The following is a 25,060-nucleotide window of genomic DNA, read 5'->3' as shown; positions in this document are numbered from 1 at the left end:
AGCCAAGGATGCTCTGCGGCTGCAGCGGAGGGGCAGCCCCTGGGTGGATCTGTCTGCATCAGGATGCTGCCTCCTGGCACCAGGGTGTCCTGCTCGCCCATCAGCTGCCTGGGAGTGGTCCCCACGTGTCCTGCTGCCCAGAGGCTGGCTGCAGCCCAGGGGCAAGCCCCAACTGAGGGCACTGGATGCAGGTGTTCCTTGGAGATGGGATGCAGGGGGTCTGTTGCTGCTCCAAAATGTGCCTTGGCCTGTGGCTTTCAGGAGAAATTTTGGGGCAAGGCAAGCTTCCACCCTCCAGCCGGTCTCAGAGACATCTAGTCCTTGGACTGTCAGAAATCAAAATGCAGAGGGGTGAAACTGGAGTCAGAGAGTGCTGCTGGGGCTGGTGATGGGAAGGGAAACACAGCGAGTATTGGTCCTGCACCATGTTTCTCCTCATGCCCTCATCTGCAGGAAGAACCAGGGCTGAGATGGCCACACAGACTGGATCCTTTGCAGAAATTAAGAAAATGTGTCTGATGTGTTTGGTTTGGTGAAATTTTCTTTGTTTTGTGGTTCCTCCAGAGAAAGTCATGTCTCAAGCAGAAAGTGTTCATTCCCTGAAATGAATAGGGGTTGGAAAAACAAGTCCTCCTCTTTCTCTTAAATACCTGCATTTCCAGGAAGAGCTCTTTCCCCCATGGTTTTCCTTTGTTTTAATCTCATGCATTACACAAATCTGATTATTTTAACTTCCTGACACGTGCCTCTGGTTTTCCCCATCCCCTTCTCCAGGCAAAGCACTTGTTTCAGTACACAGATCTGCTCACATTCAACAGCATGCCCTCTCTACTTGCCCTCCTGCATTTATTTCAAGCATCGCTGCATCCATGGACGTTCTTCTGCAGCGTGATGGTCCCATGTGAGCAGAACCTCAACTGGGTTGCAAAACTGAAACACACAGTGAGGCTGCAAATCAGAAGATCCCAGCCTGTGTCTGGAAGCCTGGAAGGGCATCCCCCAGGAAGGGCTGTTTTCCCTGGGATCATGGGAGTGCTGTGGGTCCAAGGTGCACCTGTGGCATTGTTTTATTATTTGAGAGTACTGTAAAAAGCAGCAAGGGAAAGCTTAAAATAAAGCCTCATCCTTTCCTGCTCAACAAATTGCCATTTAGAAGGTTGTGATGAGCCCACAGCTTCCTGCCTTACTTTAGCAGGCTGCAAATTGCTGCTGTCTGAAGCACCCATCCTCCACTGCACCTCGGAAAAGCTGATTTCCTCTTTGCCCTTCCAGAATGTTGTTAAAAATAGCTGGGATTGACCCCGGCACCTCTGGAAGGCTACTTTGCCCTGGCAGGCAGGGCAGGGAAGCTTCACCAGGGACAATCCAGTGCTATCAGCCATGGCTCTGCAAGGCCAGGTCACCCTAGGAACTGAAATGACCCTCAGAACCCCACAAGGCATGTCTTTAACTGCGATGCTGACAGCCCCCGGCCCCACGCATGCATAGTACATGTGCCCCAGTACTACCATCATTTATTTTTGAGGCAGAAGATGTTTGTGCCTTCATCTGGGCTCTGCTGGCGTGAAATGAAAAGCCTTTTTCAAACTTTCCTTGGCCCTAAAGCCTGATGGCTCATCCCCCTGCTTGGGACCATGCCAGTGACTCCCTCTCCCCAGTGTGCAGATGATTCACGTTTAAGTGCAGGTCGGGGCTTTGGCGACTCCCCAGCGGTTGAGCAGCTAACAGGCTTTCAGCAGAGCAATCTGGTGTCATGCTGCAGCCTGTAATTAAAAATGTCTTGATGATGTTACTCCATCACAAGGAAGCGTAGCTGTGAACTTCTGGCTCACGGCGGTCGGCATGGCCGAGGAGCAGGCTGGAAGGGCTTTGGGCCTCAGAAATGAGCTCACTGCACAAAATCAGTCGGTTTTGGTGTGCATCCCCTTCAGGGGTGGACTGCAGAGCCCACGATTACTTTGCTTTTAAAATCTGATATGCCTTCCAAGGTGTGAGGAATAATAAAAAAAAAGGTAAAATCCTCTAAGTGGATCTAAAAGGGCAACATTTTTCTCAAGCCGGGCTAGCTCCAGTCCCATGTCTGCGTCTGTAGCTCCTGGGCGGCTGGGGCAGGAGAAATGCCCTCCAGCATTTTTCTCCCAGCTGTGGGTGGTCCCCCAGCCCCCTCGCCCCAGCAGCCCCCCCGGTTTTCCTGCTGTCAGTGTGACCTCTGTTGCAGGGTTTATATATATATGTTTATATATTTATGTATATATATATACAAATATATGTTTCTTGCATTCAGCCTACATCCCTGAGCTCACCTCAGGTGCACTGGGGAGCTGAAGTGGTTGTGCTCAGGGGAAGGTGGGGAGCAATGCGCCGGGGATGCGCCTGTCCTAAATTCTGCTGAAACACTCCTGCCTGGTGGCATTAAGACCTAAAATGTACGTTGGCCTTGGGAAGCAAGGTAATTAATGCCTGTAGCCCGAATCATTTCAATCTTACTCAGTATTAAATGGAAACAAAACATGACAGATGAAAGAGGGAACTGTTTAATCAGCCAGGGGAGCTTTCCAGGAGAAAACTGCTGGTTGTTGGGGAGTTTCAGGTGGAAGGTATGCACCCGCTCCCCCGGGGGCCGGGGCACCCTATAAAACCCCGGACGGCACCCAGCCCCACCACCCGCTCCCAGCTGCCACCGCCGCCTCCTCTGCCTGGGTAAGTCAAGACGGGCTCCGTCTCCTCCCCACTGAGCTGTTGCTTTCACCGATGCCTTGTGCCCGGTCCTCTGCAAGAGTTCAAGGTTGGTTACCTGCCTCCCTCCTGCATGTGGAGGCTGTCGGGGAAGGGTTTATTTCTGCTCCAGAACGAGGAGTGTGAGGGGCTGTGGGGTGCAGGGCTTGCAGGGTCCCTAACCGCACAGCCGGGTGCGTCCTGCCTGGTTTTTCTTGCTGAAGAAGAAAAAAAGAAAGAATGGCACGTGCCCAGGTTGTGGGGATAGATGTGTCCCTGTTTATGGAAGGTCCCTTATATTTTGGGATGGGAAAGCTCAGCTCACATTAAGTTCAGCTCACTCACATTGTATTAAGTGGATTTTGCTACAAGTAGGCGCGTCTGAGCAAGGGTTTGGCTCGCTGGAGGCTTGCTGTCAGCTGGAAGGCAGCAGCGTGCAGGAGCGGGTCTGCTCTGTGTCTGGTGCCTCCAGCTCCCCCAGACCTGCAGCTCAAACCACACTCCTCACTTTCTCCTGAGCGGGTTACGGGGCGAGGGAAGGGGGAATCCAGCTCCTGCCCATTTGGAAAGCCTTCCTTCAGGGTTTCTAAACCATCCAGACTGCCCCTCTAGCTAGCTTTGACGCCCCTCTTATTATGGGAGCAGCTGAATGAGGGCTCAGCAGGGACGGACCAGCCTCTGCCTTGCATTTATGCCCTTGCTCTGGCTTTCAGGTGCACGTCCTCGCCAAGCGATGTCCTGCTACGACCTGTGCCTGCCCTCCTCCTGTGGTCCGCGGCCACTGGCTGCCAGCTGCAACCAGCCCTGCTTCCGTCGCTGCGGGGACTCCACTGCCATCATCCAGCCCCCCACTGTCGTGGTCACCCTGCCCGGGCCCATCCTCAGCTCCTACCCGCAGAACACGACGGTGGGGTCCACGGCGTCAGCGGCGGTTGGGAGCTACCTCCGGTGCTGCGGGGTCCCCGTGGCCTCTGGGGGTCCCCGAGGGCTGGGGAAGGCGGGACTGCTGTGCCTGGGCAGTGGGCTGTAGGGGTGTCCCCAGCGGTCACCCCCTCCCACCAATGCCAGCAGAGTGGCCGCGTCGGGAAGAAGGACAAACAAAGCACAGGACCAAGACTGGGGAAGAGGACTAAGGAAATGCCTGTGGGTTTCCCAGCTTTGGGGGGCACCCGCAGCCCCCCCAGGAGGAAGGGAGCCTTGTGAGCTTGGCAAGACCATGCCTCTGTATACCTTTTTCTCGCTAAGCCTTACTTTATATTTCCACGTAGGTGTCACACCCTGCGGTGCTACACAGTGTTTGCTGCTGGCTGGGCGAAAATGCTTCTAGCAGGCTGTAGGTGGAAGATGATAGTAACGGGGTGGTGGGGCAGAGGAACACCTTGTATGGATCGGCTTGTCCCTTGTCCCTTGGAGTGGGGTTTATCCATTTTGTTACTGAGCGCTGGAAATGCACTTCTTATACTCTGAACTGGTTTATTCTCCTTCTCATTAAAGTCATGCTACAATCATAGCCTGAGTCTTCTGGTGTTCCTTGTGCCTCTGGTCTGGAGGGGTAACCTGCTCTGGAGGCAGCTTGTTGCTGGGGGGAGAGGGTTTTTTGGTCTGAAAAGGGAGTTTCTGCTGCTCAGCACTGCGCTGTGCTGACATAAGTGTGTGGTTTGCTGTGACCAGCCCGCAGGCAACTTTCTCAGCCTGGAAAGCTCTCCTGCTGCCCCACAGGAAGCAACTGCTTGGGGAAGACTTCCCACAGGAGCAGGCTTGTTGCCTGTTCCCTCGAGGAGGTGGGAACGCTAAGGTTTGGCATGTTAAAAATGGCATTTACCCTGCATTTTGCAGCAATTTTTTGGGTGAGCTAAGGAGGATGGATGTGGCATCAGGGAAAAAAGGTGGAAGTGGGCTTCTTGGGAGATGCTTTTTTGGATGGTCATCCTATGCCCAATTCACTCAATGTTTTATGAGTGACAATGAAAAGCAGAAAATTCCTAAGATATACAAGGGCAAAATCAGACCTCAAGCATTAGGCTCTTCATTCTTGCTTTTTATAACAGCATGTGGCAAAAGGGGCCTTATAAAAAATAAGTGTATTGACTCAAACCTAGATAGCCCATGTGATGGGCATGTGATGTGTCTACATCTGGCTGTATCTCTCAGTGAAGCAGCAGCAGTGTTTTGCTCTGTGCTGCTCCATGTGCACATAGACATGCATATGCACAGGCGCAGCTGCAGCGTTTGCCTTGAGTAAGCCCTGTGAATAACATGAGCTGAATATACTCGTGTTCCCATGCCAGCTCAGTATGATGGCTCAGGGAATGCCACCCCACCCTGGATGCAGGTGCACCTCGTCCCGCAGCTCATGCACACAGTAGCATCCCCAGCACTGTCAAAGAGGGGTGCGTGCGATGTGAAACAGTGCAGGGTTACCCAGGTTTTCTCCGGACACAGACGTTCAGAAGCCCAAATGTGCTGGGACCTGTGACTGGGCACTAACTGATCAGAGGTGTCATGGGGAGAGGCATCCTGACATTTCTCAGAGACACAAAGCGTGATGGACAGTCAGACCTGTGGTAATGCCAGCAGGAAAGATATATAAACATCATCATAACGACATGAAGAGGAAACTGTATTTTTCCTGTGTGCTCCAGATACAGAGGCAAGAGCAACAGCTGGCTCAGCAGGGAGCTTTGCTGTGCTGCTGAGTGGAGACCTGCAGGTCCCCTGCTTGTGAGCTGGGCAGTTAGAGAAGGACAAGGATAACCCCATCCCTACACCCACTCAGGGCACAGTGAGCTCCACGCTGAGCTCTTCCCAAGGACTGGGATCCAAGACTTTAGCTGAACACATTAGAGAACTGGAGACTAATTGTTTTACAGGGAGTGGATGCAGATGTCTCTGGAAAGAAAGATGTCAGGCACAGAGTAAAGTCTTTCTTTAAGATGCCACGTATCATCAAGCAGAACCTTTTCAGCTGATGGAGGGAGGAATTAAGAGTCCTCTGTGGCTGCTGTTTAAATCTTCTTTCATACCTCAAGCATTTTGGTAGCGTGACAATTTGCATAAAGCTTATGAGTGTTTATAATAAGGGATTATGCTGAGCTTGGAATTATGTTGGTCTTCAAAAGCCTTTGACCAAGCTCAACTGGTTTTATTGCTCAGGAGATCTTCAGAGGTGTTCCTAATTGGGAGAAAATTTATGTGGCAATTGCTCAGCAGTTAGAGCACCAGAAGAGAGGTGTGGTTTCACATCCCTCTTCCAAGGACTGCTCAGAGATTTTTATCCCAGCTCCAGAAACTTTCTACCAAGATAGGGTACAAAATTCTCCAGAACACTGTCATAAGGAAAAGCACTGGATTTCCAGCAAAAGCTTTATGAGGAAGCTGTAGGCATTTGGGGCTTGTGCAACTGTCTTCCACCGGTCTGCTGCACAGGACAGTCCAGGATGGAGCAGAAGGAAAGAATGATGACGTTTTTATGTGGCTTTTCACTGAATGACTCCACTGGTGAGGTTATACCTATTATTTTTTTTCTGAAGATCCAGTGTCTTAAAGGAGACTAAAATCCACACAGGTCCTTGATTTGACTTGAAAATTGCGATGCCTTAGTGCAGACAGTCGGGGAAGTGAGGACCTTGGTGCCCTGCAGGGCTCCCTGTCCTAAGGGAGTTGGCACCCTGCCCCCCTCGGGTGCTGTGACTCTCAGCTGGGAGCCGTGCTGTCCTGAATTCATGCCACCACGTATCCCCCCCCATCCAGCTCTTGCCCAGGGCAGGAGCCCACAGACCTGCTGATCAGGCCCTAAAATACAGGTTCCTGCAAAGACAGTGCAGCCAAAGACTCTGGTGAGAAACAGGGAGCTACGTACTAAGGCTGAGATGGAAAATAATGTTTAGCGGGTGGAAGGATGCACATGGAAGGAAATAGCTGGATCCTGGGGTTTGGTCCCAGAATTGCCTACTTAGGGGTTTCAAAAGCAGCAACAGCAAAAGCATTTCTCAGAAAAGCCTGGAGCGTAGCCCAGGTGCAACCCTTTGGCCAGACATGCATCTGTTGAGTTCCACATCTCCTGCTCACCTCCCATCCTCCCTCACCTCCTCGTGTCCTTGGAGGAAACCTCCCTGCTGTCACTTAGCATCCTCCCCCGGCAACAGTTATTGCTTCTTGGACACCCCTATTCCCCTTAATTTTCTTTCTTCTGCCCTTTGCTTCGGTGAAGTCAACTGCACCAGCAGAAACTACAGTGCAGAAATTACGGTGAGGTATGCCAGCTCAACAGGGAGCGGCTAAAACACGCTGGCCTGGGAAGGTGAGGGGGTAGCTCCTTATGGTGGGGTCAGAGCCTTGGGGTGTCTGTCTGGGGTGCCTGGGACATCCCAGCCTGCACCACCGCATGTGACAAATGAGCTTGCTCGGGTTTCTCTGCATTTATGTACTTGGGGAAGCCAACAGAAGCAGCCAGTGAGCATCTCGCGTGGTGGTGGGTACCTTGCCACTCGGGGAATGGATGAGGTGGGGAGGAGGGGTGAAGTCATGATTTGAGTTGGAACAAGTGGAGAAGCATAGAGAGTTGTCATGGGCAAGGGAAGACTGGTGTGAATAGTGAGTGGGACCATCAGGACTGGAAGCTGCAGGCAGCATGGGGCTGGTGGCAAGGATGGATGCATTGGTGGTGGATGGATGATTGCTGGCTCAGTGAGATCCCAGCACACCAATCTGTGGCTTCTCTGCACATCCAGATGAGAAGACAAAAATCCCAGTCACTCACAGCAGTGGGACAGGCTGAAGAGACAGATCCACTGCCCTTGCTTTTGCTAGGTTACAAAAGGTGTATCCCACCCCAGCACCTGAGCACCAAGCTGAGGGCAACACCAGGAGGGCTGGCTGGCCTCAACAGGCAGCGTCCCTTGTCCTCCCTGCTGGGGCAAGGAGTTCTGGCCAGAGCGCTTGGGAACGTGCACCCTGGAGCCAGCCGGGTGGAGAGATGGAGCCCCTGGAGCTGGGAGCCTGCAGGCATGGCAGGCTGGGATGGGACTTGTCTGACAATGAAAACCTTCCTCACCCAGAAAAGCCTTGCAATGCAATTTCCCACCAAAGCAGGGAGGATGCCTGCTCCCAGGAAAGGGAGAGAAAGCGGTTGCATGGCCGGGATAAGAGGGAGGAGAGGGCACCACCAGGAGGACCCCACACCCCGGGCACCCACAGACCGACCGTGGGGCAGGGGCTCGCTGGTTGCCCTCCCTGCCACGCAAGGGCCCCGCTCCCGCCTGGGGAGCCAGACAGGCGATGGCTCAGGCAAGGGCTCCGGTTCTTCCCCAGGGCTGGAAATGCCATAGAGCAGGAAAATAACAGGCTGCCTTGGTGTGAGTCACGGGGGAAGAAGCAAGCAAATCAAAAGGCACTGGTATGCTGGGCTGGCCTTCCTGGTACTGCCTGTGAGAGTGGGGCTCCCAGGGCTTGCACCCCAACGAGCCCACAGCCCTCTGGGCTCCGCCAGCACCGTGCCTCGCCCTAAGCCCAAACCATCACCAGACGCTGCTCCCGGCTGTCCTGCACTTCCTCCTCCTCCTCCTCCTCCTCCTCCGAGCCGCTCCCCTGGGAAGGGCAGCCCTCAGGCAGAGACAAGGGTAAGAGCAATGCCAGCGGAGCCCGAATCCCAACGGTTTGCAAAATCCTGGGGAGGAAATACTTGGCAATTTGAGTTTCAAACTCAAGAATTGTTCAATTAAATATTCCCGGGCCGTTAATTCACGTTTGCCGAGAATTAGGTGCCTGCACGTTTCCCAAAGAGAAGGGCGATCTGGTTGTTACTGGGTAGGGTGGCTGTGGTCCCCCTGCCTGCTCTCCCCAGTTCCCCTGTTTTGCAGGGGACAGGAGCAAGGCTGGCTGGCACCGCCTATGGCTGATCCATCCTCCCGCTTCCCCGGCTCAGCTCATGGGGTTTGGATGTGCCACAGGGGGGGAACCCTTGCTCTGGCACAGCCTGCAGGGTGTTATAATTAGCATTAGAGGCTCGTTGCAGGAGGACTGTCTGAAAATCAGCTCTTTATCCTGTTTCTCCCATGTCTGTCCTGTGTGGAGGGCGATCCCCACCAGCTGGGGCTCCCGTAGCAGCCTGGCTTCCCACCCCAGCACAGCTACAGGCAGCCCTACCTTTGGGGACTGTGTCAAGAAAAAATCCCCCTGTCCTGCTCCGGAGATGCCCTCCCAGTCCTGTCCCCCATGGCACTCGTGGAGTCCCCAGCACCAGCATCCTGCTGGCCCCTATGGCTGGCAGCTCCTGGTGGCTGGGAGAAATGAAAAGCTGGAGGAATTTGCGCGGAACCTGGTGCTTGTTGTTCCTGTCCCTTGTCCCAGAGCCATGCCGGTACCTGTGGGGAAGGGGAAAGGCAGTTCGTTAGCTATGGAACCACGTGAGATGGGTGTCTGAGGGACGGTGATGGGAGATGGGGCACCCAGGAGCAATCACACTGTGCACAGTGCCATGGGTGGATGGAGCACAGGGGACGAGGGCAGGGAGCATGGCTTTGCCCCGGCTCGTTGGTCTAGGGGTATGATTCTCGCTTCGGGTGCGAGAGGTCCCGGGTTCAACTCCCGGACGAGCCCTCCTTTTGGGCACCCAGCCTCCCTGGTGGCACATGGGGCTGTGACACAACCCGGGCATGTATTAGGGGATGGAGGGCTTGTTCCTCTGTCCTCACTGGGCACGTCCCCATGGGCAGGATGGACCCCCAAGAGCTGGCAGTGAGGTCCTGCTGGCACAGGGGGATGTAGCTCAGCGGGAGAGCGCTTGCTTTGCATGCAAGAGGCCCTGGGATCGACCCCCAGCATCTCCATGTCCTTTTTTTACCTCACCAGAGCCCCCTCCCTGCCGGCCTGGCAGAGCCCCCCAGGCCCCCCTGAAAATCCCTGGGTGCCTGCGGGCACGGCTGCGCTGGGGGTGCTTGCTGGCATCCGCAGGCTGTGGTGGCATGTGTGAAAGCTACAGCCTCAGCTGCATCCCTAACCCCAAAATGGGGGTGGGGGTGCAATGGGGTGCACCACCCCAGCTCGTTGGTCTAGGGGTATGATTCTTGCTTCGGGTGCGAGAGGTCCCGGGTTCAACTCCCGGACGAGCCCTTCTTTTGGGACACACTCTCCTTTGGGGGTGGCATCCTTGCTGCTCTCTACTAACCCAGCGCAGGAGGGTTTCTCTTACAACTGACACTGGTTTTACCAAGCTTGGACACCACTAGTGCAGCGCAGGGACAGCACCAGTGCCTGGGCACTCCTGGGCAGGGGGATGTAGCTCAGCGGGAGAGCGCTTGCTTCGCATGTAAGAGGCCCTGGGTTCAACCCCCAGCATCTCCATGTCCTTTTTTTCCCCCTGGAAGTAGCCATAAGAAACATCCCCTTTCCTGCTGCATGGGACATCCCAAGGCTGATCTCCCTCTCCTGCCAGGGTTTCTCCTCCCAGCTTCCTGAATCCCGGTGGCTGCTTCCATTGCCAGCTATGTGGCTCTGCCCCTGGCCAGAGCTGCCCAGCGGGGATGGGGTGGCAGCACATCCCCCTTCTGCTGTCCCCAACACCCCTTCCCCGCTGGGAGGGGACAAGCCCTGGCCACGGCTGAGCCGTGTCTCAGGTGGGACTGTCCTGGCAGCATGGACATGGCCAAGCTCGGGAGGCCGCCTGTCCCCCCTTGTGCTGGGCACTGCCACCCCATCTGTGCCCCATCCCTACGGGGGCTGAGCCCAGCAGCGGGTGCCCAAAAGAAGGGCTCGTCCGGGAGTTGAACCCGGGACCTCTCGCACCCTAAGCGAGAATCATACCCCTAGACCAACGAGCCGGGGTGCGCAGCCGCACGGGCACCCCCACCCTGTGGCGGGCACTGGGGGGCTGGGGGGGCACTGCTGCCCGGGGACCCCGCTGTCCCTGCAGCCACTGGGTGCGCACAGGCCCTGCCAGCAGCCCCTGGGCAGCGCAGCGGGGCTGAGCCGGTGTGCGGGGACGCACTGGCCACCCCGGACATGCCCCCACTTGCCAGGAAAGCGGGGTGCCCGGGGGGACCGGGGGGTGCCCAGGGCGGGGGCAGGTATCCCCCGTGGGTGCTGGGGTGCGGGGCTGTGATGGCCGAGTGGTGAAGGCGTTGGACTCGAAATCCAATAGGGTCTCCCTGCGCAGGTTCGAATCCTGCTCACAGCGAGAGATTTTGCCCACCACCTCGGTGCCCAGACTGTGTCCTGGGGTGCCCACGCTTTGGGGGTCTTGGGGGGGCATTTTCCTTCACCATTGTGGAGTACTGGTGGTCCTATTGCTGTGCCTTTGGCAGGAGCAGGCTGTCCCATCTGGTTGCCACAGCACGGTGCTGGGTGCAGCAGGTGCTTTCAATAATGTGGCATCACCTTCTAGCAATTAATTACACTTGTGGGTAATTAGCGTTGTAGGCTGGCCCTGGTGAGCACTCAGTGCTCGTGTGCTCAGAGCTTCTGGAGCCACAGAAGGGCCAGTACCATGTTGTTTATCCAAGACCCTTTCTGTCTCCTGGCCACAGATCGATGTGGTTAATGAGAAACCCTGGCTCGGGGGCAACCGTGAAGTTGGTTGCTGCGAAGAAGGTGCTGGGAGGATTTTCCTCTGCTGTGGGACAGGAAAGGGCAGGTAAACCCACAGGGTGCAAGGAGGAGAGCCCGGAACCGTGTGGAGCAGGCAGACCCTGAGGCAGACCCTGACACCATGGCCAAGCTGGTGGAGTGTGTCCCAAACTTCTCGGAGGGGAATAACAAAGAGGTGAGGGAGCACATGGAGTGGCTGGGGGGTGGGTGATGCTGGGGTGCTGACAGCTGGGCTGCCTTGGCAGGGGTCTGTGCAAGCAGCAACCGCTGCCAGACTCTGCCCTGCTCCTCTGAAGTGATGTGCACCTTGCCCTGCCTGGCTAATGCCAAAAATACCTGAAGGTAGCCCCTGCTTGCTTTTTGGCACCTTGGTGCAAAATGGGGGCTCAGACCTCCCCGTTGTGTGCAGGCTGCTGTAGCACCAGGTCTCAGGGTGGTCTGGCATTATTTCCTGCTGTATTTCTTCTGTGTACCCTTAGAGAAATACCGCTTGCAGGTTTTGTGCCAAAATACATTGTCCAGGTTAGTGGGATCCATTCTGGGCATCAGCCTCAGGCTGAACTTTGCCCCTGCTGGGGATACAGGAGTTCAGCGGACCCAAAACTGCCATAAAATCCCTGCTTCCCCGAGGGAACAGGATTTACAGAGCCAAATCTGCTTGGAAGCTGGCAGGGGGCAGTATCCTTAGGAACAGGAATTTGGGATGGTACTCTCCAACGTGTGGCAGCAGCTGGGTATTTCTCTCTACCACAGTGGGTTTGCGTCTTGCTGGAAGCCAGGGGTGTCCCAAACCCCCTGGGTAGGAGTGGGATGCTCGTGCCTTTGGGTCCTGCATAGTCTGCAGTGCAGGGCTGCATCCCCACTGATTGTGGGGTCATCCGCAACCCCATCACCGGTGGGAAGGGGGACGGTTGAGAAAAGGCATCCCCCACCTTGCAAAGCTGGGGCTGTGGTGGGGGTCTGGCTGGCTCAACCACCTTGCTCCCCTCTGCTGCCCGGCAGGTGATCGACGCCCTGGGGCAGGCCATCTCCCGGACACCGGGCTGCGTGCTGCTGGACGTGGACGCCGGTGCCTCCACCAACCGCACTGTCTACACCTTTGTGGGCTCCCCCGAGGCTGTCGTCGAAGGCGCGCTGAGCGCGGCCCGTGTGGCCGGGCAGCTCATTGACATGAGCCGGCACACGGGTGAGCTTCTGCGGGGTGTGGGAGTTGATCTGGTGTGAAGCATCCCTTGGCTGCCGTGCGTGGTCAGCTCTGGCTGCACCTTGCATGGCTGGAGCTAAAATCAGCTGCCAGTGGCCGAGCACGGCACGTTACTGCACCTGCAGCAGGCTGCTGCCGGGGTGGATGGTGCTGGGACTGTGCAAAGCTCTTGCTCGTCCTCCTGATCCAGACAGGCTGAATCCCTCCTGTCCCTGGGCTGGAGTAGATATTACTGCTGCAAACTCAGCTTTCCTCGTGGTGGCAGTGCCCCGTCTGCAAAAGAGACTGGGAAAGGGCCGTCCTCCCTCCTTGTCTGCTTGCTTTTCCCAGCTCCCATCCTTCTCTCTGCCCTGTCGCCAGGTGAACACCCTCGCATGGGGGCCCTGGATGTCTGCCCCTTCGTGCCGGTGATGAATGTCAGCATGGAGGAGTGCGTCACCTGCGCCCACGTCTTTGGGCAGCGCTTGGCAGCGGAGCTGGGGGTTCCTGGTGAGTGAGGACCAGGAACCTCTGCCCACCCCATCCCACCCCATATGCTTCCAGCTGTGGAGAAAAGGCACACCTTTTGCAAAACCTTAACCAAATGGTGTTTGCCTCCGAACGGGCAAAACCAGATGACATGCTGCCAGCCCCTGCCTGGCAGCGCTCGCCCCTGACTTTCTCTTGCAGTTTACCTGTACGGCGAGGCGGCACAGGATGAGAGCAGGAAAGCCCTGCCCACCATCCGTGCCGGGGAGTACGAGGCGCTCCCTGAGAAGGTGAGCCTGGCAGCACCTCTCTGGGTAGCACGGGCTGGGCAGAGCTGAGCCATACCTCCCCAGCTTCAGGGAGAGTGCTGGGGGCTGGCGTAAACCCCTCACACAGAGAGGAGCTGGTGAAACATTTTGGGTGCCGCTGAACATGGAGGTGGTGATGGCAGATGCCAGCTGGGCAGGGAGATGCCATCCCCAGGAGGGTGGCCCATGCTGCTCAGCAGTGCCAGCCCACACGCTCTCCTCCTTCCTCCCCAGCTTGCAAAACCAGAGTGGGCGCCTGATTTTGGGCCACCAACCTTTGTCCCCCGGTGGGGGGCCACGGTGACGGGTGCTCGGACCTTCCTTATTGCATACAACGTCAACCTGCTGTGCACCAAAGAGCTGGCTCACCGCATCGCCCTCAACCTCCGTGAGCAGGGTCGTGGCACCGACCAGGTACCCCCGTGCCGGCAGCGTGCTGGGAGCAGACCTGATTGCCCCCCGGCCTCCTGGGCCATGCCTTGACTGTGGCAGTTCTTGGCAGCCCGGGCGCTTGAAGAGGGTGCAGGGCATTGGCTGGTATTTGGAAGAAGAGAACATAGCCCAGGTTTCGACGAACCTGCTGGATTTTGAGACCACACCGCTCCACGCCGTCTATGAGGAGGTCTGCCGAGACGCGGAGGTGGGTGGCACGGGGTGGTGTGACGTGCTTGTTTCAGTAGGGGCTTGGTAGAGGATGTCTCCCTCCAAGTTTTTCTCCCCATCCCCAGGTCAGGTTCTACTTTATCTCCCATTGAGCAGAGTGCTGAATGGCATGAAAACCCCAAAAGCTCAGCAACTTGCTGCTAGCCCCCAGCTCCTCCATTGAAGGCTTTTCCATGAGCTCCCCAGGTCCTGAGAACCATCAGGCTGGGGTGGTAGTGGTGGCAAGGTGGGTGGCTCTGGGGACAGTTGCATTTCTGATGTTCTTTGCAGGCACTGAATCTCCCTGTGGTGGGGTCCCAGCTGGTGGGGCTTGTCCCCAAGAAGGCCATGCTGGACACAGCCGAGTTTTACATCAAGAAGGAAAACCTGTTCATCCTGGAGGAGGAACAGAAGATCAGGCTGGTAATGTGGCTCCTCCTGGTACCAAGATGAGGGTGGAATAATGAGAGAAACATGTGAAGCCCCCCCCCCCTGCCCCAGCCTCCCAAAGTGGCACTGAGCAGAGATTTAGGACCCCAGCAGTCCCCAGGGCATGACACTTGTCTCTAGGGATGGTGCCTGGTGAGCTGTGAGGGCACAGCGAGCAGGACAAGTTTCTTGTTGTCCTGAGGATGCCACGATGCTCACAGAGCAGATAGCCCATCCCCTGAGCACAGAGTGCAGGCAGCAGCTGCCCATCTTGCCTACATGGAGGCCAGGAGGGGAAGGAGACCTCCCCAGAGCTCAAGGACAGTGTGTGGCTTTATGGGCAACTGTCCCAGGACCAGCATGAGCTGGGAACAAGGAGACAGGCTCTGCTTTTCAGCTGCAGGAGGGAGGGACATTTCCACCCTATGGGGAACGTTCTAGATAAGAGCAAGCTAATTATTTATCAGTGTTTGTAGGCAGCCGCATGCTGCCCGCACGTATGGGGTGGGACAAGCTGGTGACGCCAGCTGTCCTCTCCCTGGGTGATGGCCCGAGCAACTCTGTCCTAGGGCTGGATCACCCATGGTTAATTAACAGCAGGGAATGAGGATGCAATGTGACTTAACATGATGGGGCTGACATGGCGGTGCTGCTTCTTGCAGGTGGTCAGCCGGCTGGGCTTGGACTCCCTGTCTCCGTTTCACCCCCGGGAGCGCATCATTGAGTAGGGACCCCCATCCTGCTTCTCATCACGGTGCCCGTCCCTGCCCGGACGGGGGGCATCCTGCTGCCTGTGTCTTGCACTTGGCTTGTTTTGGGAGCGGTGCCTACGACCAGCTCCTCTTCTCACCTTGGGGTCATCTCTGCTGGGTGTTGGGCAGGAACGGGGTGGTCCCTTCTCCCAGATGCTGATGGTTGTAAACATGGGGTGCGGGGACTCCAGGTCACTCAGGCAGGCAACGGGGGCAGGTTTTCTGGCCAAATTTGAGCATGTACATGCTGTGCTGCAGTGCCTGGTGTAAAACACATGTCTGGTGGGGGGGAACATGCTCTTTATGTCCTTGTCATCCCCCCTGGGGACATGGCTGCAGGTGTGTTTCTGTCCCACCAAACACCCTTTGCGTGAGCCCACCCTGTCTAACTTGGAGCAACCCACCACACTACCAGGACCAGTGCTCCCCAGCTCTCCGTCGGTCCCCATGGGGCTCCTTGTCCTCTCCCCAACCCTCCCACTGGGTTTTTTGGGGGTTACCCCCCTTCTCAGCCACCCACAGAACCAAGGGGTGGATGAAAACCTATTGAAGGGGGCAGTGCTGGCTGAAAAGGGAGAGGGAGGGGCTGGTGGGTTTCCCTGCGTCTGGGGTGTGTGTGTGCTCTGACCCATGGAGCTGTTGTGCCACAGGTACCTGGTGCAGGCAGGAGAGGTGGATGGGGGGCTGGTGGCCAAGCCGCTGGGCACCTTTGTGCGAGCAGTCGGTGGGAGGTCGGCAGCACCAGGAGGAGGTTCTGTGTCTGCAGCTGCGGGTGCCCTGGTACGTGCCACACAGTGGGATGGGGTCCCTGCCTGCCTCGGGGGTCCTCTGGGTGTGCTGAACTGCTGAGGAGAGCCAGCATGGTGGTAGCAGTGGGCACAGTGACCAGTTGGAGGATTTATCCCTGTGGCCTTGCAGGGAGCAGCACTGGGCTGCATGGTGGGGCTGATGAGTTATGGGAAGCGGCAGTTTGAGGAGCTGGACCCCATCATGAGGAAGCTGATTCCCCCCTTCCACCAGGCCATGGATGAACTGGTGGCAATGGTGGATGCTGACTCCCGTGCCTTCAGCAGCTACATGGTGAGGCCCTGCTGGTGGCAGATATGCCATGGAGAAGCAGGGGGCTTTCCAGCTGGGAGGGGGGGGCTGGCATTGTGTACCCTGGTGTCTTTAGGAGCAGGACTGTGACCTTGGTCCAAGCCAGGGCCCAGGGGAAGGGACATCATCACCTAAAGGTTTGGAAAAGCATGGGAGCTATCAGGTCTGCCATGGCCCCCAATCCAAGGCACACAGGGTCTTGGAGAAAATGGCAGAAAATCTGTTTTTCTTGTCCTGCAGGAAGCTATGAAGCTGCCAAAAAGCACCCCCGAAGAGCAGGAGAGGTGAGCTGGGCTGGGTGGCGTCTCGCAGGCTGGGGGAGCATGGCTGCCCAGCTCTCACGCTGGGGCTGTCCCCCCTCGCAGGCGCACAGCTGCCATGCAGCAGGGGCTGAAGACGGCAGTGAGGGTGCCCTGTGCCCTGGCAGAGAAGGTGAGCGGGCTCTGGCCTGCTCTGAAGGAGCTGGCACACCACTGCAACCTGGCCTGCAAATCTGACATCCAGGTACGGCCCCAGGCTCAGCGCTGCCCCAGCTGGGGCTTTGGAGGCTGCTGGGCTCATGGCTTCTCCCTGCGAGGTGTCCCATCATGTCCTGACCTCTGGTCTCCAGCCAGGCTTCCCAAACTGGCCAGGGATTTCCATCTGCTAAATTTCTGGCAGCTTGTAGAAGACTTGACCTCCACCAATCCTTGCCTGAATTTCCCCACCTGTGTGGCAAGGCTGCGAATGGTTCCCACTGCTGGAGCCATGTCCTGAGAATACCGGTGCAGAAGACCTTCTCACAAGCCTCTCTTCCTAGGTGGGAGCCAAAATGCTGGAAGCAGCTGTGTTCGGAGCTTACTTCAACGTCATGATCAACCTCAAAGACATAACGGATGAGAAGTTCAAGCTCGCAGTAAGCAGAGGCCGTGAGTGTGTCCTAGCCCTGGTGGCAAGGATGGGGTGGGACAGAGATGGAGATGAAGCCCCTGGGACCCCTCGTTCCCAGGCACCCCGTTCCTTCGCCATCAGCGGGATGCATGGGGTGGATGGTGGATTGCTCTTCTGTCCTGTTGAGAGGCAAATGATGCACCTTCTCCCTCCCTGTGTAGATGTCACAGAAGGTCTCCGGGCTGCTGGAGGAGGCGAAGCAAGGCTCGGCGCTCGTTCTGACGCTGCTGGAGAAGCGGGCAGCCTGAGAGGGGCTCAGGGATGCGCTGGGGGCTCTGCAGTGGCCAATACAGCTGGGAATCGTGTCATCCCTGCCTGGGCTCCTTCGGTCTCTGCCTCAGGAGCGTCCTGTCCCCTGCTGGCCTTTCCCTGGCTAAGGGTGATTTTTCCCGTGTGGGGTTCAGACCCTGGTCTCCATCCCCCCAATCCCTGGGGCAGAAGGAGCTGGCTGGGCTGGCAGTGCTTGGGGCCACAGCAATCTCAACAGAGGGGACAGCACTGCCCAGGAGGGGATCCCAGTGCGTGGGCACCTCCTGGCCCCACACACCCCTCTGTATATCCATGCCCAGAACTGCCCCCCCCCCCCCGAGACACCCCGCTGCCCACGGGGCTAGGGCAAGCCCTGGTGCAATCCTTTCCTGCAAGGTGTCTTTTTGACACCGCATGATGAGACCAGCCTGTTGCATTGCTCACTGGCCAGGGAAAGCAGCGCTGCCAAATGCGGGGCAGTATTGGGAATGTTAGCAAGAAGGTGGGGATGGGAAGGGAGGAGCTCTGCCCCCTCCTCACAGACTCCCTGAGAGAAAGACCTGAGCATCAGGGCACCGAGCCCTGCCTCTCTTGAATGGGTCTGATGGCAGATATCCCCTCCTCCACCCACACCCCATGGCAGCACCCTGATCAGTGTCACAGGGAGTCATTAGCTGGACCCTGCTGTCCCACAGCAGTGCCTGCAGGAGGGTGACCCCACCTGTGCCAGCCCCTGCCCCTGGATGCTGTGTCCACGCTGGGAGCACCAAGCCAGGGTTCATGGTGGGGATGCCTGACTCATCCCATCACCTGATGTCAGGATGTGAAACCATCACCCTCCGTCCTATGTTTTTATCAGCCCTGTGGGACCTTTGTACCGGCTGGGAGCGGCGTGTTGACATTTCCCATGTGCCCATGGTGATGACCATGGCACAGGGAGTGGTGCGGCTGGTTCCACTGTTATGCTGTGTCACCCCTGCCTGCCACACCCCTTGTCACCTGGGCAGGGCCCTGGTATTTAGTGGGTGCCCGCCACCCTGGGTGAGCCGTGCCAAGGACAGCGATCGGGGGTGCTGCTGGCAGTGGTGCCTGCAGAGGGTCTGCCGGCATCGCCTCTGCTGGGAGCTTTTCAGCAGGTTCGGTGAGCAGAAGCGGCTCCTGAGGCAGCAGCGCCTGGGGGGTGCAGGGCAGCTGGGGGGCACGGGGGCAGTGGGAGCGTGGGCACCTGTGGGTCAGGGTACACTGTCCCCATGGCTGGCACCGCACCCAGACATGGCGTCCCCAGTCCCTCGTGGTCCATGAAGACATGGGCTGGGCACCCAGGCTTGGCTGGAGGTGGGTTAGTATTTCCATTAACAGTAGAAACCACACGCCTGGACTCTGAGGGTGCACAGAGATAAGGACAGTCGCTCTCGGTGTTGGTGCTGTCACCTGAAGGGGCAGGGTGGCTGTTGGGGTCTGGGGGTGTCAGCATTCCTGAGGAAGTGAGCCTGGTTTCTGCCTGGGGTGGACATGTGGGACAGGGGAGCCATGTCCTGGCTGCTGGCAGGGCGATGACATCCCTGTGACAGGAGGTGCTGGGAGGGAGCACTGACAGTGCCCGTCTTTCCCTTGCAGCTCAGGGGCCGTGGAGGATGTGGAACCCCAACCCAGGTGAGGGGCCGCGGGGCTGGGCAGGTACCACGCAGGCATGAGGGCTTGAGGAAGAGCTCTATGCAACCGCCACAGGCACCGGAGGGGTTACCTGCATGCCAAAGGGGAGGGGGGCATCGTTTGTGAGGAGGGGGGTAGACCAGGAGGGGTCCTTTGGGTGCATGGGTACACCAGCTCCCTGCATTGTCTGTATGGGGGGAGCCCAGTTCTGCTTGCTAACAGCCCCCCTCTTCTTCCTAGGTGCACCCGGGGGGGTGCCACCACCACAAGTCCAAATTTGCCCATCTGCTCCTCCGGGATACCCTGGTCCTGGCACTCCAGCAGGTCACTACCCCGGCTACCCTCCAGTGCCACCTGGCACCCCTGGGGCTTATCCCCCAGGACCCCCAGGTGGCTATCCCTGTGGCCCCACTCCACCTGGCCCCTACCCACCGGGGCAGCACCACCATGGGCACCCCCAACCAGGGCATCATCCCCATGGGCACCCGCATCCTGGACCACCAGGAATGCCGGGGTGCTCACCGTGCCCCCCTGGCTGTCATCAGAAGCACCATAAGAAGCACAAGAAGAAGCACTCCAAGCACCATGGAGGCAAGGTAAGAGCGAGGTGGCAATGGACCCTTCTGAATCTCTGCTGTGGTCCTTTGAACCCCCTCATGGATGCCGCAGCATCCAGCCTGGGCAGCTGGGGCTCCCCTCTTCCACCCTGCGGTGGCTGGAGCGGGCTGCCACCACCCCAGTGATTTGTTTTAGATGTGGAGATGTTTGCTTAATAAATAGGCAAGTGTAAGTCATTTCGTGTCTTTTGAAATGTGATCCGTGAAATTTCTTGAAGCCATTGGGAACAGTGACGCAGCTCAGAGTGCGCTACTCAGTGTATTAAATCCCAGGACTTTGTCCTGCTTGCCCGAGAGTGAGTTGTACCTCCCCTAAAGGTCATTTGCTCAGTGTCCCAGAGCAGAGGAGCAGTTCAGTTCTCTCCTACAAAATAAAATAAATTAGATAAAGAAAAAAAAAAAAATTCTCCGTGCTGGGAGTAGATGCCGCAGAAAATGCCATTCCAGAGATGGGCAGCATCCAGAGGAGGTCTGAGTGAGGGACTGTTAAACAAACCCCCAGTTCCACTATCAACAGTAGGAGCATTTTCCAAGCAAAGCAAACGGTCAGCTCCTCTCGCTCTGTAATGGCTCTGAAAGCGATCTGCCTGGCCATCTGCCCTTGCTGGCAGAGATCAGGACCCTTCTGGAATTTGTTTAATTGGCCTGAGCAGCTTTGTAAAACAATGACAAAAAACCCAGTCCACCCACGACATGCTTGTAATATTCTCCAAACAGGAAAACAATGGCTCCAAACCCTGAAATACGGTTTGTGACAGCTTTGCGATAAACTGCAATAAAAATTGTGGTAATGTCAGTAGCAGCTATTTTATCTTCAAGTCAGGGTACCCTGGCTGTGGTGCTGTGCTGGCTCCTTGCAGGCTCACCCTCTGCATGGCCCACGGGGCCCTGATGTTAACTAGTTACTGGTTTGCAACCCATCCCACGTGCAAACCTGAGGGCACCCCTTTTGCTGGTGTGCAAAGACACCCGGGGAGAGGCAGGTCTGCAGCCGCCACCGCTGCAGGCTCAACCTGGCCCCGGTGGGGTGCTGAGGGCAGGCACCCCTGGCAGCATCAGAAGTGGTGTGAAGGAGGGTTGTTTCCATGCTATCCTAAAGTTGTTTCATCTCCTCCAGCACTCCAGCAGCTCAAGCAGCAGTTCTGACTCCGACTGAAGAGGACATCTCCCACATGCGTGGTGGTGAAGCGATGAAACACAAAGTCAAACACCCCATGGGAACCACCTGCATGTTGCTCCGCTCCTTTTCCCTTCCCCTTAGAGTGGCGTTTTGCTTGCTCGGTGATTCTTCTTGGTTTTAGCTTGTAAATTCTCTGACAGGAATTGCTATGGGATAATGGGCAGCAGTTCCATCCTCTGTCTTTCGGGAGCGCCTGCTGAAAGTCATCCCCAAGGCTGCAGGTAGCAGTGCAGGGACTATCACGTGCTGGTTCACAGTCTGATGGTGTTCGTGTGTTTTTTCCTGTGCAATAATGCTGGCTGCTAACATGGATCTCGCTGCCCGTAAAGGTGAGATTTCCCAGCTGCAGCAGAGGGGCTGGTTGGGGAGTGCTGTAACTTTCCCTTGCTGAGCTGTATGGGTTGTCACCCTTCGCGCCATGGTAATAATAAATAGGAAAAAGCAGTGCGCTGTCTTTCTGGAGCCCCTGAGCCATGGCCATGTGACTGCAGCATGTCTGCTAGGAAAGGTGAAAAGCCCATCAGTGCTTTCACCACAATTTTAACACAGAGCTGCTCTTGCTGTTGTTTTATTTTTGTTTTGCTGATGGCCACGGCTACCATGAGGACCCTTCCCGGCTGCGTTATCAAGAATGTTTCGCTGCCAGAGAGTGCAACTGGCTAATGGACCTAGTGGCACAACCATGCGCAGCTCTCTGTTGCAGAAGGGATCTCAAAAGAGGTGCTGCAGCCGATCTCACCCAGATTTTCTGCCAGCGCAGGCTTTTTTGTCCTTGTTGTGCTGCTGGCTAGGTACATGTGTGTGTGTGCTGGGGCAGGGGCATTGCCTTCCTGCAGCTCCCTCTCTGGATGCGGTTGTGTTTTGTCCTGGTGACCCTCCAAGCTCCCCTACAGCCTTTCTGAAGGAGGGAAAACACGGCAGGGACACTGCAGCATGTGTGGCCACAGCTCCCCACTGGCGTGCCTGCCCTGGCTTGTGCCCATGCTGGGAGCCTTTCCCTGCTGGCTCCTCTGCATGCCGTGCCTGGGGTCCCCTACATACCACCCACGTTGTGCCCACACTCTCCTCCCCATCCCACCTCCACCAGCGTACAGAAATGCCCTCATCCTTGGAGGGCTCCTCTACCCCGCTGTCCTGGCTCAAAACACTCAAGTGTTGGATGCAAGAAGGGCTGAAGAAAGCATGGATAAAGCCTGACTCAGGTGCAATGCCCCTTTCAGGGTGGGGAAAAGCACAGCCTGCTCAAAGAGGGACCCATGGACAGGTGAGGAACATGAAGTAGGTAAGGAATGAAGTCATGGTCTTTGTTAAACTGAGAGATCATGGTCTGGATGGGCACTGTGAGGGTGCAGGGCCAGAGGAACCAGTCTGCAAGTGGCCTACTGGAGACAGTGGGGAGGGCTGGAGAGGTTCCACAGGTTCCTCCTGTGGTCCTTTGGGTCTGTAGCAGTGCCCCATGACGGCTGTGCTGCAGGGATACCTGGCTTTGTGCTCCAGCACTTGTAAGGGCAGGCAGAAGACAAACTTATCCTGACTTACCAGCTTAGCACCAGGAGAATCAGCTGCTCATTAAAATAATTTTAAAAAGACAAACTACACAGTAAAGAGGCTTTTTCAGGATAGGGTGAAAACAGTTTGTTTATTTTTGCAGACAGCACAATTCAAGTTCAAATCTGGGCGTTGCCTAGCAGATACTGGTGGGAAAGTGGCACCGTGGTTACTTTGAGCACATTGGGATGATGGGAGGCAGCTCCGGTGGCTGCCCAGTATGTTGTGAGATGCTGGGAGGCATCCTGCCCCTTCTCACCCAGGATTTTGGGTGCAGTAATAAATGAACAGGTTCTGATGAAGGTTGGAATGGCAGAAGGAAGCAAGGGCGATATGGTCCACAGGAAAAAAAAGATCTTAAAGATAATACGTGGAATTTAGGATAGACAGAGCCCCAAAAGGAGTATTTGCAGACAAGCGCATAAGGCAGCAAAACCTCTTGCCATCCCATTGCTCCTGGGAAAGAGGAGCAAACCACCAAAGGCCATGCAAAAGGAAAGTAAGTTGCTGACCATTTCAAGCAGCATGTGACGTGTCATAAACTCACTCAGTCCTCTCGGGGCAGAAGTACCGAGAGAACAAAAAAGATGAGATAACCTGGAAAAGGGTTTGCTAAAGAACAGGGGATGTCGCCACCATAAAGCTCCTCACAGGACACTGAGAGGTATTGAGAGTTTTTGAAAACTAGAGATGTTCATTGGCCCTGCTACACTGAAAGGTTTCTTGCTTCTCTGATAAGCCCTCCTAGGATTACAGCATTTACGCAAGTCATGGCTTGGTTTGTGTAAAGCTTTACATAAGTAAGTCATATGGCTTTATATCCTGCTTCAACCTTGGTTTTAATTAGCACCATAAGTGTAAGATATATGACTTTTCATCATGAAAATAAAAAAAGAGCTCTGGATTTTGGCTAGAAAGGAGTACCCAGAGGGCAGCTGTTCTGGGCCAGCTCAGAGCTGCTAGCAACCATACAGAGGGAAGGAAATGAAACGGGTAATATCAGGGTGGGGTGCATATCGGTGAGAGGCCATGCGCACTCCCTTCATTTAACATATCCACCTAATGAACCTGTCAAAGAAGCTGGGCTGGGAGAGGCTGTCATAGTCCTTCTCCCTGAAGATGGCTGCCCGGTCCCCAAGGCCAAGCTTCAGCAGGACGTCCATGTCTACATCACTCCCGAGAGCCACTACGGTGGGCATGACATCTTGCTTCTTCATGGAGTTGATGGCCTCCTCGAGGTTCTTGCTTCCTGTGATGCCATCGGTGATGAAGACGAAGGAGAGCTCAGCATTGCGCCGGGCGAGTCGCTGCCCACCTCCTGGGCTGAGTACGATGTTGTTGATGGCGTGTATGATGGCTGACCCGATGTTGGAGGATGAATCCAAGTACTTTATCTGTGCCAGGGCGTTGGAGATTTCCGTCAGGTTGTAGGTCAGTGGGAAGACCACATCCTGGTCCCTCTCACTGCCGTACTGCAGCAGTGCAATCCGGGCATTCATGTTGTCGGTGTTGCTCCTGGCCAGCGTAAGCTGTCGGGCCACGTCCTCCACAAAGTGATGGGCCCTGTGGAAATTCTGCTCCCCAATCCTTTCAGAGCCATCGAGCAAGAAGACGACATCAACGGGGCGCTGTGTGCACTGGGCCACTGCAAGCTCTGCGGGAGAAAGAAGACGACAAGGGTTGGGAGCATAAGAAAGCCTACAGGATAAAGTTGGGGCTTGCCTCAGGCAGTCTGGGCTGGAATTGCCTCTGTGCATCTTTGGACAAAGAAGAACAAGCCCCACTCTGCTCCCAAAGCATGTCTTTGCAGCTGGTAATGCAGGAGCTTTGCTTCTGACACCCTCAGCTCCTGGGCACTAGGTCTTAATGAATGTTAATTCTGGGGCCTGTAACAGACACGCATGAGATTAAACAGGTCTGCATTTCAGCCCCAGAATTACATCCACCTTCTTACAGCAGTTCCCAGCTCTTATCTGCAAGAGGAATATCCAGTGATTAATGGCAGGCAGTGTCTGCAAACCTCTCAGTTACTCCTAGGGAGTGGTTTACTTTCAGAGCTACTTTTCACACACAGATTTGGAGGATGAAAGCTGTTTTCATACCTTTCAGCCAGATTAGTTTCATCAGCAAGCACTAATTCCTAAAGAGCTTATAAAGGTTGGGTCATGTGGTTGGAAAACAAGACTATCCTTGTCGGTGCACCTGTTCATAGTAAAGCAGCTTTTGTAATACAGAAAAGACCAGTATCTGGGCGAAACACAGCAGGACATTGTTCTTCTTCAGTCACTCAGAACAGCACCTGTCCACAAAGCGGGCAAGTGGGCATACGAATATATCTGCCATGAACAAACTCAGAATAAAAAAGGGGAAGAAAATAGCTGTCTTTGGAGCCAGCCGTTAGTTAGGGACTGTTATTTCTTCCCTTTGCAGTAGTTGGGTGTATTGCATTTGCTGTTCCTCTGCATGCACTGCTTCTCTCAGAAGCAATTCCATTTCTGCGCTGTTGAATTTTCCTCTTTTGAATTTCCTTCTCTGATGAAAGCACTAGTTGGGAATACAACGGCAGCAGCAGTATTGATTTGTGGTGTACCTGCTGCGGCTGACCACCCCCTGAGGTGGCATCAGGGCAATGGCTGTGTCGCTGTCAAGTAATTCTGTGGCTCAGATTGAATCGCAAAAAGGTG

General features: G+C 55.9%; 3 protein-coding genes and 6 non-coding genes across 9 annotated transcripts in view; 7 read left to right on the top strand and 2 right to left on the bottom strand.

Annotated features, from left to right (window-relative positions):
* The first annotated feature begins 2,751 nt into the window (after nt 1-2,751).
* Nucleotides 2,752-3,745, top strand: LOC119152025 (feather beta keratin-like). Its single transcript, XM_037396619.1, has 2 exons — nt 2,752-2,785; nt 3,429-3,745. Exons 1-2 carry the CDS (start codon nt 2,752-2,754, stop codon nt 3,743-3,745), a joined length of 351 nt encoding a protein of 116 aa, XP_037252516.1.
* A 5,495-nt stretch (nt 3,746-9,240) lies between these two features.
* Nucleotides 9,241-9,312, top strand: TRNAP-CGG. The gene has a single exon. It is a non-coding gene; the product is annotated as a tRNA-Pro (tRNA).
* Nucleotides 9,313-9,470: 158 nt separating this feature from the next.
* Nucleotides 9,471-9,542, top strand: TRNAA-UGC. Its single transcript has one exon. It is a non-coding gene; the product is annotated as a tRNA-Ala (tRNA).
* Nucleotides 9,543-9,753: 211 nt separating this feature from the next.
* Nucleotides 9,754-9,825, top strand: TRNAP-CGG. Its single transcript has one exon. It is a non-coding gene; the product is annotated as a tRNA-Pro (tRNA).
* Nucleotides 9,826-9,984: 159 nt separating this feature from the next.
* Nucleotides 9,985-10,056, top strand: TRNAA-CGC. The gene has a single exon. It is a non-coding gene; the product is annotated as a tRNA-Ala (tRNA).
* A 404-nt stretch (nt 10,057-10,460) lies between these two features.
* Nucleotides 10,461-10,532, bottom strand: TRNAP-AGG. The gene has a single exon. It is a non-coding gene; the product is annotated as a tRNA-Pro (tRNA).
* A 274-nt stretch (nt 10,533-10,806) lies between these two features.
* TRNAS-CGA lies at nt 10,807-10,888 on the top strand. Its single transcript has one exon. It is a non-coding gene; the product is annotated as a tRNA-Ser (tRNA).
* A 366-nt stretch (nt 10,889-11,254) lies between these two features.
* FTCD (formimidoyltransferase cyclodeaminase) lies at nt 11,255-21,272 on the top strand. The gene is made up of 17 exons (XM_037397196.1): nt 11,255-11,473; nt 12,301-12,484; nt 12,863-12,991; nt 13,172-13,260; nt 13,513-13,692; nt 13,781-13,918; nt 14,212-14,343; nt 15,012-15,073; nt 15,752-15,881; nt 16,020-16,181; nt 16,440-16,483; nt 16,565-16,703; nt 16,999-17,094; nt 17,291-18,519; nt 18,996-19,031; nt 19,272-19,627; nt 20,766-21,272. The coding sequence occupies exons 1-14, from the start codon at nt 11,420-11,422 to the stop codon at nt 17,375-17,377; spliced, it is 1,626 nt and encodes a 541-aa protein (XP_037253093.1). The 5' UTR covers nt 11,255-11,419; the 3' UTR covers nt 17,378-18,519; nt 18,996-19,031; nt 19,272-19,627; nt 20,766-21,272.
* A 1,166-nt stretch (nt 21,273-22,438) lies between these two features.
* Nucleotides 22,439-25,060, bottom strand: part of COL6A2 (collagen type VI alpha 2 chain) — a 28,374-nt gene continuing 25,752 nt past the window's right edge. The window contains exon 28 of the mRNA XM_037397194.1: nt 22,439-24,030. Within this exon, the coding sequence (XP_037253091.1) occupies nt 23,423-24,030 (608 nt within the window). The 3' untranslated portion in view covers nt 22,439-23,422. The remainder of the gene's footprint in view (nt 24,031-25,060) is intronic.

Source organism: Falco rusticolus, chromosome 8 (assembly GCF_015220075.1).
Source record: "Falco rusticolus isolate bFalRus1 chromosome 8, bFalRus1.pri, whole genome shotgun sequence".
In the NCBI taxonomy this organism is placed as follows: domain Eukaryota; kingdom Metazoa; phylum Chordata; class Aves; order Falconiformes; family Falconidae; genus Falco; species Falco rusticolus.
The sequence above is the reverse complement of the archived record's forward strand: the minus strand, read 5'-3'. Positions and strand labels throughout refer to the sequence as shown.

Excerpts from the sequence above, each read along its gene's own strand:
- LOC119152025 (XM_037396619.1), top strand. The coding sequence starts at position 2,752 with ATGCCTTGTGCCCGGTCCTCTGCAAGAGTTCAAG. Across the intron at positions 2,786-3,428 it reads GTCCTCTGCAAGAGTTCAAG|GTGCACGTCCTCGCCAAGCG; the intron begins GTTGGTTACCTG and ends TCTGGCTTTCAG.
- FTCD (XM_037397196.1), top strand. The coding sequence starts at position 11,420 with ATGGCCAAGCTGGTGGAGTGTGTCCCAAACTTCTCGGAGGGGAATAAC. Across the intron at positions 11,474-12,300 it reads CGGAGGGGAATAACAAAGAG|GTGATCGACGCCCTGGGGCA; the intron begins GTGAGGGAGCAC and ends GCTGCCCGGCAG. Across the intron at positions 13,261-13,512 it reads ACGAGGCGCTCCCTGAGAAG|CTTGCAAAACCAGAGTGGGC; the intron begins GTGAGCCTGGCA and ends CTTCCTCCCCAG.